Source organism: Vanessa atalanta, chromosome 3 (assembly GCF_905147765.1).
Source record: "Vanessa atalanta chromosome 3, ilVanAtal1.2, whole genome shotgun sequence".
Taxonomy (NCBI): domain Eukaryota; kingdom Metazoa; phylum Arthropoda; class Insecta; order Lepidoptera; family Nymphalidae; genus Vanessa; species Vanessa atalanta.
In genome coordinates, this window is record NC_061873.1 from 3,539,763 (window position 1) to 3,552,833 (window position 13,071).

The 13,071-nt window shown below is 33.4% G+C and overlaps 2 protein-coding genes across 2 annotated transcripts in view; one reads left to right on the plus strand and one right to left on the minus strand.

Moving 5' to 3' along the window:
• Positions 1 to 118: 118 nt before the first annotated feature.
• LOC125077448 (nucleolar complex protein 2 homolog) lies at positions 119 to 3,447 on the plus strand. Its single transcript, XM_047689427.1, has 6 exons — positions 119 to 292; positions 374 to 588; positions 930 to 1,116; positions 1,675 to 2,504; positions 2,576 to 2,791; positions 2,880 to 3,447. The coding sequence occupies exons 1-6, from the start codon at positions 247 to 249 to the stop codon at positions 3,423 to 3,425; spliced, it is 2,040 nt and encodes a 679-aa protein (XP_047545383.1). The 5' UTR covers positions 119 to 246; the 3' UTR covers positions 3,426 to 3,447.
• Positions 3,448 to 3,770: 323 nt separating this feature from the next.
• LOC125076876 (hydrocephalus-inducing protein-like) overlaps positions 3,771 to 13,071 on the minus strand; it is a 37,783-nt gene continuing 28,482 nt past the window's right edge. Inside the window, 19 exon segments of the mRNA XM_047688601.1 lie at positions 3,771 to 3,906; positions 4,338 to 4,518; positions 4,849 to 4,994; positions 5,288 to 5,509; positions 6,183 to 6,407; positions 7,008 to 7,175; positions 7,444 to 7,596; positions 8,004 to 8,139; positions 8,289 to 8,434; positions 8,680 to 8,812; positions 9,520 to 9,689; positions 9,814 to 9,994; positions 10,202 to 10,448; positions 10,533 to 10,720; positions 10,925 to 11,091; positions 11,260 to 11,481; positions 11,615 to 11,807; positions 12,031 to 12,323; positions 12,797 to 12,965. Coding sequence (XP_047544557.1) covers positions 3,772 to 3,906; positions 4,338 to 4,518; positions 4,849 to 4,994; positions 5,288 to 5,509; positions 6,183 to 6,407; positions 7,008 to 7,175; positions 7,444 to 7,596; positions 8,004 to 8,139; positions 8,289 to 8,434; positions 8,680 to 8,812; positions 9,520 to 9,689; positions 9,814 to 9,994; positions 10,202 to 10,448; positions 10,533 to 10,720; positions 10,925 to 11,091; positions 11,260 to 11,481; positions 11,615 to 11,807; positions 12,031 to 12,323; positions 12,797 to 12,965 — 3,475 coding nt within the window. The 3' untranslated portion in view covers position 3,771.

Here is a 13,071-nt window from a genome sequence, read left to right on the forward strand (position 1 = left end):
GTATACATTGGATTAATTTACATTCAGTTCACCGATCTTTTTTATGTTTTATCGAGAAAAATCTATGCTCTGATGTTTTGACGTCAACGTCACTCTGAAGTTTAAACAACATTGCCAATTGCCATTTACCCACGAGGTTATATTAGTCTAAGGATAGCATGCTTGATTATTGACTAATTTTATAACTAAAGAAGTATATTTCAAAAACAATCAATTATTAAGTTTTATTAAAACGAGTTATTAAATATGAAGAATAAGAAAATGAACAAACCGTCGTCGGAGAACGAATCAGGTTAGTAAACTAAACTATTTATTTATTTTAGTTATATTCAACGTTAGAAACTCCTAATATGTGTTTTTATTATCATTCAAGATTCTGAGGAAGAACTTTCACCAGAAACTCATAAAAAATCACTAGAAAAACTAAAAAAAATCGATCCAGACTTTTATAATTTCCTAGAAGAGAACGATGAGAATTTATTAAATTTTGAAGCCGACTCCGCCGACGATGCTTCAGATAAAGATGAAGACGACAAAACGCATATTCCTGGGCCAATTACGGGCGACAGCGATGAAAGTGATTTCGAAGTCAGTATCATGTGCAATTATTTGAAAGCTTTATTTAAAATAAATATTTATTTTTTTACATCCAACAAAGTGCATTATTCAACATCAATTTAGATTACGTGTTCATAAATTTCTTAAAACGATCCTTAGTAGTATTTTGTAAAACTTAAACTACTAGACACTGATTTTCTTGGAAGTTTATATCAATATAATTACATTCTGAATCAGTATAGAGGCTTTACATTTAAAATCACCTTGCAATTATTTTTGACTCAACCTAAATAACAATAGACTCTTAATTCATTACTTAATTCAATTTAAAGTAGTTTCTTGCTTTAAAATATTGTGCCAATGTATTATAGGAGGAAGGAGCTAAACCTGTGCAAGGTAGAGTTACCCTTAAGATGGTTGCACAATGGCAAGCAGAGTTGCAAGGCGATGGTAAAATAAAATTAAAATCCTTGACCACAATCATCAAAGTTTTTAATGCAGCCATGCTGAGAGCTACCAGTGAAGATGGAACCACCGAGGGAGAGTTTAAAGTTGAAGGTGAAATTTTATTAATACTTATGACATTATTCTACTGCCAATCAGCATTACTCGGTATTGGTGTGATCCAGTTTAAAGGGTGAGTGAGTCAGTGTAACTACAGACACAAGGGACATAACATCTTAGTTCCCAAGGTTGGTGGAGCATTGGCGATGTTAGGAATAGTTAATAATTCTTTCAGCTCCCTTGACCATTAAGTTGGTAGTAAAAGTTTTAAAGTAAAAGATTATTTTAGTTTTGTTTGTGATTAGATCCCTAAGAGTTCAATAATGTATTGAACTTTTTAAATACTGGTTTTTCTATGAAAGTAGGCAAGTTGTATAAATGAGTTATCGAGGAGAGAATTAATAATAGGCTGAATTAAATCACCTCCAGACAGGCATTTTTGCACATGTAAACGATTACTATAACAATAGCTTGTTAATATTATTTATAGCCCCAATGTCTATTGGCAGTGGTAAAAACTCATCATCAGGTGGCACATTTGCTCATTAAAAACTGCTTTATAGTGTAGATAAATAAGTATAATAATAATTCTGACATATAATGTGTTTACAGGTTCTTCTGTTTTCAATGCAGTTATACAAATGTGTGTTCTATATCTGCCTGCTGCCATAAAAAAGTATTTGGGCATGGAGCAATCTGGCAAAGATCCACAAAAATGTAAACATTTTATTAAGATAAAAGGACCCCTAGTATCCTATCTCAAAGACTTGCTTAAACTTCTTGGTGGAATATCATCTGACAATATCTTAACAGTGCTTCTCAAACATTTACATCAAATGTCAGTATACATTGCTTGCTTCAATAGTATATCCAAACAGGCACTGAAAAAGTTAATAACATTGTGGAGTAATAGTGAGGAAACAGTTAGAGTTCTGGCATTTTTGTGCATATTGAGAATAACAAGGAACCAGCAAGCAGCTCTGTTGAACTTGGTTTTGAAAGCTATGTATTTGACATATGTTAAGAACTGCAAGTTTGTCAGTCCCTCCACGTGGCCTGGAATTAATTTCATGAGGCGATCCCTGGTTGAAATGTTTACATTGGACTTAAATGTAGCCTATCACCATGTCTTTTTGTATATAAGACAGCTGGCTATACATTTACGAAATGCAATTGTAGTACAGAAGATTGAAAACAGGCAAGCAGTGTATAATTGGCAATTTGTGAATTCATTACATTTATGGGCAGATTTGATATCTGCTACATCAAATAAACCTCAGCTGCAACCACTGTTATATCCACTTGTGATGGTCATAACACATACAATCAAATTGGTGCCGACTCACCAATACTATCCATTAAGATTCCATTGCGTGGAGATACTTATAAATCTGTCAAAGGAATCTGATACTTTTATACCTGTACTGCCATTCCTTGTAGAGGTAATTAATTTTAAAATTATTACATTATATTATGAAATTATGAAGCCCTCTAATTCCATTTTTATTTTCAGGTTTTAACCACATATGATTTTAACAAGAAACATAAAAAGGTGTCCATGAAACCATTAGACTTTTCATGCGTGCTAAGATTGGCTAAGTCTCAGTTAGCAGAAAATGGTTTTAAAGACTCTGTAATAGATAGAGTTTATGGTCTTTTATTAGAGTATATGGCTAATCAGTCATACTCTATTGCCTTCCCGGATATATCATTACTGGCTATAATGCAGGTTTGTTAGAAACCTCAAATTATAATGATTACATTTTGATTTTTTATATTGCATTTATAGAACTAAAATATTTATTATCTCTCTACAGATAAAGCAATTTTTGAAATCATGTTCAGTCTCAAATTACACCAAAAGATTACGCCAGTTGTTGGAGAAAATTGAAGAAAATTCGAAGTTTATTGAGAGAGAAAGAGCTAAAGTTAGCTTTGCATTAAGTGATGACAAAATGGTGGCAGCTTGGGAAGCAAGAATAAAAACGAAGGGCACTCCTTTGCTCACATTCTTTGAGAGCTGGAACAAAGTTAACAAGATACAAAAACGTAAGAAGATCACTAAAAACGATGAGATTGCTGGGGAACTGCCCATGATTAAGAGACAGAAAATATCGGAAACAGAGGACAAAGTATCTAAACCTGAAAACAAAGGACCATTAGTACTTTTCCCATCAGATAGTGAAGGTGAAGAGGATAACTTCAAGTTAGGCGAAGAAGTGGAAGAGGCGGAAAAACCGAAAAAGGTGAAAACAAAGAAGAAGGCTAATAAAAAGAAAGAAAACAAGAAAGAAACTAAAGCTGAAATTAACGTACCAGACAAAGGCGACGTAGTGCAGGATTTTAGTGTCAGCGACTGGTGAAATAAAAACTGTTTATAAAGAATACTTATTTATCTAAAGACCTTCCTTATTTACACATTTAATTTTAATTACAAGTTTAAGTATATCCCACTCGAAGTTAAAAAAAAAAAACATTCGTATAAAAATATGCTTTGTAAGTAGTATAAGTACCCATTGCTTGCCAATTCTAAATGGTATAATATACTTAAGTTGAATTTATCGTCGTGTGTTGGGCCCCCTACTCTTACTTCAATGTGGGCATCACCACCAGTCCCTCATGACGTTATAGAAAAGACGGTAATGCATAATATATCTTTATAATGATTATATTAAAATTTATACAATCGTTCGAAAATTATATTACAAATCACAAAACTCCTTGAAGAAAGTACGTCCACTGAACTTTTGGTTCCTGTGGCTCGTAAGTTTCAATTGTGAGGCAGCCGGTTGGCGGATACGATAGCTTTTGGTGCTCGCTTAAGTATACCGCTACTTTTAAATCCTGAAATTTATTATTTTGATTTTGAGTCATAAAAATTATTGTTTAAAATTTACAAATAAGTGTCAATAATCATATAACTTACAAGTATAAAAAAATTTATACTAAATGCTTAAGAATATATATTTTTGTTTGCTAAATTTCTAGCCCAATCTTTAATTAATAGTATTAATTAATTTTAATTTAGCCCAACTTGTACTATCTACTTATGTTGTCTGTACGTGCATTGCATTTTTAATATAGTCTACCTTTTTTTAAATATAATAATTAACAATATGTGGCTATATAATATATATGGCTTTTATATATATATTATATAGCAATGATTCGCTACTATAAATTTTATTATAAATAAAATAAATTTTCTTCTTTCAGCAACAAATAAAACTAAAGAGATTTCCCCTAGAATTAAATAAAAAACTAATAATAATTACCTTCTTAGATTTTACTGGCTCGTACAAAGTTTTAACTTGGAACTCTTCTCGATCGACAGTTATTTTAAACATTCGGGTCTCTTCGAAAACATTTTTAAATGTTATCGTTGTAAATCCACCAACTTTTATGTCATAAGGTCCTTGAGGCCTCGGCTCTTTTGCTATGCCTTTAATATTGAAACTAAAATAAAAGTTTTAGGTATATTTATTATGTAAGTAAACTCCTAAACGGTTGGACCGATTTCGTTAAAAATGATTATGTAAATCTGATTGGGATATGGGACGGTAGCCTTTATACATATTTATAATTCTTCTGTTTGTATTGGATGAGTTAGAATGGAGTCAATAGGTAGCGCTGTGACCAGTGAATCCTTTCATTACATAAAAAAAATGAAGTTTTTATATTACCTGTACGAAGTTGGGGTACGAAATTATAAAATTAATATTTGTATATATTATCAAACATAATTATTATTTTTTATATATTTTTTTAATAAATAATATAGCTTACACGAATTCCCCAGCTTCAGGCGAATCAAAAGATACCCTAGAGTGCTGGATACCGAGGTTAATGGGTTCAAACCACGCCTGGAACTTTCCTTTCTCAAAGGGAGTCAAAGTATATACTTTTTCCGTTATTATTGATGCGTGGGTAACCTAAACATAATATGATATAGATTATATACGTTACGGGAAATAGATGTGTGAAAATTCATCATCACTGGATTTATTCTATAAAATGTGGCAAATTTGATTGTGGCGGACTGATCTCATACAGATATTCTCCTTAATCCAAGAACAACGTGATTTATTTTGTAAATTATCATGCTTGTCTAATTTAAATCGGATTTATCGATTGATATGTACGTGTTCTACTCACTGGGCCATCTTGGCTACTAAAGATAATAAATAATATAATTAATTACTAAAAATATCCCAATAATAATCACCGATGCAGTAAAATCAGCTCGGACGTCTGTTTTATTCTGGACTCTAAGACGTAGTGGTATTCGGGAACCTAGTGAGGTCGTAAACTCTAAGCTTTTTACTTTCGCTGGTAGGCACTTTAGCACCACGCTGTATATGTAAGACCCGACCAGGTCGTTACTCACTTCCAGGACATCCCGAGATTCTCCCACAACAAGAGGCGAATATAACATTCCAAGAACTGCCTGAAATTAACAAAAAAATCTTATAATACAGTTAAATATAATATAGATACTTATAATATATACATATATATATCGTAGCTATAAAGTTACAAATAATTTGACGACCTCCGTGGTCGAGTAGTGTGTACACCGGTTTTCATGGGTACGCCACTCCGAGGTCCCGGGTTCGATTCCCGGCCGAGTCGATGTAGAAAAAGTTCATTAGTTTTCTATGTTGTCTTGGGTCTGGGTGTTTGTGGTACCGTCGTTACTTCTGATTTCCATAACACAAGTGCTTTAGCTACTTACATTGGGATCAGAGTAATGTATGTGATGTTGTCCAATATTTATTTATTATTATTTATTATTATTTATTTATAATGTAATAAATTGAATAATGAAATAATTTGAGAGGGTAAAACAGCCCACTTCCTTATAGCTAAGAATTTCTTAATAAAAAAGGTCAATACCGTTTTATCTGCTCGACTCGGGATTTGAAACCAGGAGCTTGGTAACTGCAGCCTTATAAGCTAGGTACTACGCCAATGAGAAAATCACCGTCGAATATAATATTAGCTCAAACTTATTATTAATATAAATGAATTTATTTTGATTTTAACCATCGTCGTACATGAAAGAACTAAATATATGGAATAATTCTGAAAAAGACATCAAATATATTAAATCGCCGTACCTCGGAGTTTCCGCCTATCTTGATCGTGTCAGGGCACTGGAGCGACTCGCAGTGCACGCGGAACTCCGCCACCCTCGAGAGTGGGTTAACGAGTACGAGTTCGCGGCGTTCTGACTCGCGTGCGCGACACTTGAAGGCGATTGTGTCCACGATGTCGCTCGCGATCACTGATATATTTATGTCGTAGTATTGGTACTCACGAGACACTTCGTTTATAAACAGGACCTGATATACGAATAATTAAAATGAAATATGGATTGCCCACGCTTACATCTGTGGTCAAGATCATGTATGTTCCTATGAACGGATAAGAAACACGACGACTTTATTTGAGGTAATTACAAAAACTGCTTACACAATTAAAATAGAGCCGAGATGGCCCAGTGGCTAGAACGCGTGCATCTTAACCGATGATTTCGGGTTCAAACCCAAGCAGGCACCACTGAAATTTCATGTGCTTAATTTGTGTTTATAATTCATCTCGTGCTCGGCGGTGAAGGAAAACATCGTGAGGAAACCTGCATGTGTCTAATTTCAACGAAATTCTGCCACATGCGTATTCCGCCAACCCGCATTGGAGCAGCGTGGTGGAATATGCTCCAAACCTTCTCCTCAAAGGGAGAGGAGGCCTTTATCCTAGCAGTGGGACATTTACGGGCTGCTAATGCTAATAAACAATCAAAATCCTATTGTCGTCGACGAAAAATTAAAATTCAACTTTGATCTCAGGATGTGAATAATATAGTTTATATATGTTACGGGAAAGTTAAACTTAGTATTATACAAATCTCAACCCTTAATTGATGCATAAAAAGGTAAGCTTACTTTAATAATCATTTCACACTCCTCATAACAAACGAACGTCCATCGACACGTCGCAGCTGCTTCTCCCCATACTTTTATAACATCGGGATATTTTATCTCATAGTAGCCTTCAAATTTGTCAGGGATGATTTTTACAACTTCCGTAGAAACGATGTACGATTCTGGAAACTAAGTCAACATAACGATGACCCAGATATATTCAACAAATATAACTTAATATTAAATAAATTTAAGCGATATAAAGTAAAAAAAAAAATGTGAATTTTAAAAAGTAAAGTCACGGGAATTATATAAAACTCTAACAAAAAAAAAACGCCCAGAGTTTCTTTCGCCGTTTCGGTGGTAGAATTTTGAGAATTTATAAGAGAGTATACTAATAGTAGCAATAATAGTTCTCTGTTGAATAAATATATTTGAATTGAATATAAGCAATAACCTCAGTAATGTTGTGAACAAGCAACTCTTCCACATGAGCCCGTTTAGCGCGCACCACTAGCGATCGAGCACCGCTGGGTCGCGGTGGCGCGGCGTTACCCGACAGGCTTACGAACAGGGCGCTCTCGCCCAAAGGAGAGTAGAGCACTTGACTCTAAATTATTTTGAAGATAATATTAACAAACTAGTTATTATTAATTTACTGATTATAATATAAAGTTATATATTCTATATATTCCGAACAAAAACCTATGAAAACTTATATTTTCATATATTGTGACAGTTCTATATACAATGTAAACAAAAACTGTTTTGTCAAAATCATAATCATTAGCATACTATATTTATTTTTTAATTATTTTTATTTTATAGAACTGTGATATATTAAATATGAAATTAAAAGGCAATGTTAGGAAACCTCCGTAGTTGCAACATTCTTCATTATACTGCGTAGCGCCGCTAAGTATTCGTAGCTTAAAACTTACACGTTTTTTCAGAAGTTATGACACGAATAACTAATCAAAACGCATTTTTATATTAATTAATTAATGGAAGGAATACCTCATGCTTGCCCATAGTCTTGGGTTTAAAATATACAGGAATATCGAATGTAGAATTAGGTTCAACTTGAAATTCTTTCAAAGTCTCAAACGGTCCGCCCGATATTTCTGAGAGAATCAGCCACATATCATCAGAACTACAAGATAAAAAAGATCTGTACAAATAGTACTGATAAAATTCGTTATTTTACATGCATACTTAGTTTGTTTCTTTTCAAAAACGAACGTACTAGATTGTTTAAACTGTGCAAATGAAAAAAACAATACAGCAGTTTTTTTTACTAACGGATTAGTAACGACAACATATTGCGTATCGACTTCTCTAACAGGACATTCGAAGTAAAGCATTTTGTTCTGAATATTTCCCGTGTCGATACAAGTAGCATACAACGCTAAGTCCAGTGGCATATAATTTTCAATATTGCAGCATGCCTAAAATATATTACATAATATTCATTAGAAATTAATATTACTAAACAAGAGAATAACAAAGAAACAATAATACTTTGTGTGTACTAATATATACTTGAGAAGAAATAATAAAAAAAAAGTTATATAATAAATAGTAAAGAATGTATCGTGCCACCAATTATTTATCAATATATATATATATATAAGTTGTACTGTAGATACAAAGAACAATATTTCAATTAAATATTTTATTTACATCTACTTACCCAAACTTTAATAAATGGATTATGATTAAGTGGTCTAAATGTTATCGTGAATGTGACGTTTGTACGCGCGGCTATAGCTCCTTGCATGGGCGATATTGTAAACTCATCGGACACCAGCGGTTGCCACCAAAACCTTAGCATAATACGAAAAAATCATATAAATAAACCTCTTGACCCGGTTATGACTCTATAATAATTTTAAACAGAAATATTTTTGTAAATATTTTTGAGACCTGGAAAGGCGGGGTAAAGATAGGAGGTAATCGCATAAGTAACCTACGCTTCGCCGACGATACTACTCTGGTGGGTCGAACGAGGAGGAGTTAGCGGAAATGTTGAAAGCCTTGGAGAAAATCAGCTTAGAATACGACCTGAAGATTAACAGAGGCAAGACTAAATTGATGTTAATAGACAGGTACAACACCAATCCTCGCATGTTTGAACTCCGATATTTGAATACAGTCAAGGATTTCAATTACTTGGGCTCTATGATACGCTCCAACGGTGACTGCGAGAAAGAAGTGGTGCGACGAGGTCAGATGATAAAAGCGGCGGTCAACGTGTCACGGGGAGGGAAAGAGAGGTAGTAGGATAGACACAGTAAAGACGTCTACAAGATCCATTGCCCAGGCTTGCCTAAGAATGGTACAGAATAGGAATGCCTGGAGGAAGGTGGTGCGAACTGTACAGGAGAGCCACACGCATGGTGGTCACGACCCTCAGTAATAAGGAAACGACTAGGAAGAAGATGTATTCATATAAACTAAGTGGAGTAACAAATACATGTATGTATATCATCACTCATATAATAATCAACATTAGTTATAAATGTCACGGTACCCAGCACCAAAGTCGCCAGTGTTGTGGAGCATGACCTTGAGCACTTTGCAGCCGCGACGCCGCACGCGTCCGAACTGCAGCGAGTTACGACCGAGATACACGCACGCGCCAGCCGCCCTTCCGCGTACGCGCACCAGAGGCCGGGAAAACTCCAACACCACCATGTGCAACTGTAGATATTGATATGCATATTAAAGACCTATTGGTGACTATAAAACGAAATCAATATAAAGCAGTTCGCGGACTATAGTACCTATACTTCTAGTACCATATTTTCTAAGTAAAAACTATAACCTGAACATTCAGATTGCTTATCATTCCAATGGGCTTGAACTGAATTTTTAGTGGTACTTTCATGTAAGGCCTAATAATACATTTAGTGGGCACCACTTTCAACGATGCCAATGAATTTTGGGAATCCAATGCGATCTGTTCGCGTATTTTTTCATCCTTGTATTGTTGCAGCATTTCTCCTCTAAAATAAATCACTGTTTTAATAAACAATCACCAAAATTTTTAAGAAATATATTGTTTTAATTTCAGGGTAGCATTTAAATAAAAATTTTACTGACCTAGAGACTTAATTAGAAAATTCATTACAAATTTTGACACAAAGTAATTATTAAGATTTTTATTTATGCTGTCAGTAAATACATATATGTATATATTATACAATAGTAACCTAGACGGGCCTAATACTGAAGCCTGAAGATTTGTAACACTAGGACTAAGACACACACTAGTGCCTTCAGATTTAGTGTTGTCCTCTACATTGGGAGTTATGACTTTAAATACAAAAGATGCATCTATTGGTACTTTGCTGTGGTTCATAACTTCGATCTGTCGAACGATTTTATCTCCCACTTTTACTGTACCAAGGTCGAAACTTTTCTGACAGCCTTCATAAAGATCAAATAGTAGAGGAACACCTGAAACATACCATATTTTGTAGCAAAAATAAGAAACGATTAATGTGTTGAATGTTTATGAATAATTAAGGTCTCCATCGTTACCTTCGCCTTTAATCCTAATTATTTCTTCGCAAAGTGAATTTACCCAAAACTGCAACTCAAATTCATAATGCTTAACTTCCTTCGGCCGAAAGTAAATCGTGACTTTCAACCTATGGTTGGGTTCGATGCAACCATCTTTGTTATAGATTACAAACAGCTCCGGCAAGTTTGCAAAATTTAAGTCCAAACTGAAAATGTATAGTTGTAATTTAACGGAAAATTGTTGTTAGATTTTCAAACGCAAATATGAATGCAGCTGAAAAGCTTTTTTTTCATGGCAACTTTACTAAGTAATTCATAACATAGTAATTACATTCCCATGATTATTTTTTTTCAAAAAAAAATGTAATTTTATCAATAATTTAACTGGATAGATGCAGAGTTTTACATACTTAATAGGAACTTTATCATTATTCACAAATGCTATGTTTTTCTTGTACGTAGAATCCGGAGCATTTACAATACACCGACCGAAGTCATATTCCATACACGAAAAATAGTAAAGTGGCTTCTCTATTTCTGCATGTAGATTTATGTTATATTCTGGGCCATCAGATATCTGCGGACACCGTAATATAAGTTACCCTTAAAAAATATATATCTCAAAAAAGAAAAAAATAAGCTTATTTAGTAGAAGAATTTTTGAATATTATAATAATATTGATACATTCAAGATAGTATAAAATAAATATATTGTCAGACATAAAAATATCATCAAAATACTGACCGATAATGTAATAGGAAAAGCTTGTACAGGAACTTTCTTCAATGTAAAATGAATGACGCATTCCACTTCATTCGCAGGCAAAACGTGGCCGTTCCGGGGCTCTATTTGTACTTGAAGATATTTTTTAACTGAACTGGTATTGTAGCGCCAGTCAAAGAAAAATGTCGCGGAACCGTCGTTTTTAATTGTAAATGGTATTCTTCTTTCGTAAGTTGAAGCAGTCTGTGAAACATTTTTGATTTATAGATGTCATCCGGCTTTTAAGGACCAATTATCAAACTTCAACGTTCTTTTAAATAAAAATTGTAATACGTAAGTTAACTTTTTAAATTTGATTATTACATATAGCACTTACTTGATCCAAGTGAATGTTGGTGACAGCGTCACTGCTAAGTACATGTTCGTTGCCTATTAGATAATAAGTAACTTTTGGTTTTATTGAATAACTTAAAGCGTTAACGCATAAAGTTATCAACTTGGTCAAATAAGTCACACTACAAAATATCTTGAAAGAAAGCGGTCCGTCGTAAATTGGTGTGTAAATTATCCTACAAAAAAAATCATTTATTTTTCTACTTTAAGTAAGAATTATTTACAAAGTTATATATTATAACTTTTAAGTACTTTGTAAGAAATGTTATATTTTTTATGTAATAAACTAAGGTAAATACTATCATATAAAATGTATAAAGAGATTTGATATAATAATACCTGAAGAAATATTATAAATAAATCAATGTAGACGAAATATATAGCTTATTCTTTACTAACTTAATATTAGTGGCTGATCTTGGTTTTAATACACCGCTTTCAGGTTCAACTATCACTGGAGTTTTTCCAGATTCGTTGCAAAGAGAATTTCCTTTGAATTCGAAATTTAAACATTCATCCTCGTTATTCTTTAATATCACTTCGTTATTTGTAGTGAAGCCCACCAAAGAGTTTTTTATAATCAAGATAGTAGGAACAAATACTACTTCTGGCTCACGAACAATACCAACGACTAGTAAATTCACCACCAGCGAATGAACCGGCATAATAAACTTCCATAGAGATTCGTATGTCTGCAAATAATGTCTTATTATTCTATCTATATATTTCCTTTCTCCTCATCTCATTTATTTAGGCAGTATTTAACAATCTCCTGAATATGCTTAGGTTCACAAATATCAAAATAATTAAAAACAAATATCATATTATTCATACTGAATGCGTTTTTTTTTTCTTAGGGCTTAGGAGCCCTAAGAACGCAGATGTTGCAACGCAAATCATTCATCTATATTTCGCTGGAAAATCGCACTTATGCGTTTCTCGTGAACGCATTCCATTACATCCATCAAACAATACAAGTATTCAATAAGTATTATTATATTAAGAAACATAAAATAAAAGTAACCTGGAAGCCTCACTTCATTTTTAAGCATTGATACATCTTTATCTAAAGAATAGCGTAACAATCAACGTAAAATTACATTACATGAGATCGCAAATTTAATTTAATTTTGACACAAATAAAAAATATAATAGTAGGCCTTACCCCTGGGGCTGTTGGTGAGAATGTAAATACCACTTCAGTAGAAGTGCCTCCTTCAACATAGCCCTTTAACTTGTCACAGTGTACAGGGACCAGCTCTCCTTTTTCGGACATCACCATTTCGAAAATGAATTCATAACCCTCGCTTGTCGGATTAATCACGTCGAAGGATCTTCAAACAAAAATTAATTTAAGATGTTCATTCACATTACTCATAATAAACAAATACATTATATTAATTATATGGATCTTTTAAAAGAAAAACATCAGTCAACCAA

What these genes read in the sequence shown, in the direction of transcription:
- LOC125077448 (XM_047689427.1), top strand. Translation starts at nt 247, where the DNA reads ATGAAGAATAAGAAAATGAACAAACCGTCGTCGGAGAACGAATCAG. An exon ending in GCGATGAAAGTGATTTCGAA is followed by an intron (nt 589 to 929) that starts GTCAGTATCATG and finishes AATGTATTATAG; the next exon opens with GAGGAAGGAGCTAAACCTGT. An exon ending in TACTGCCATTCCTTGTAGAG is followed by an intron (nt 2,505 to 2,575) that starts GTAATTAATTTT and finishes TTTTATTTTCAG; the next exon opens with GTTTTAACCACATATGATTT.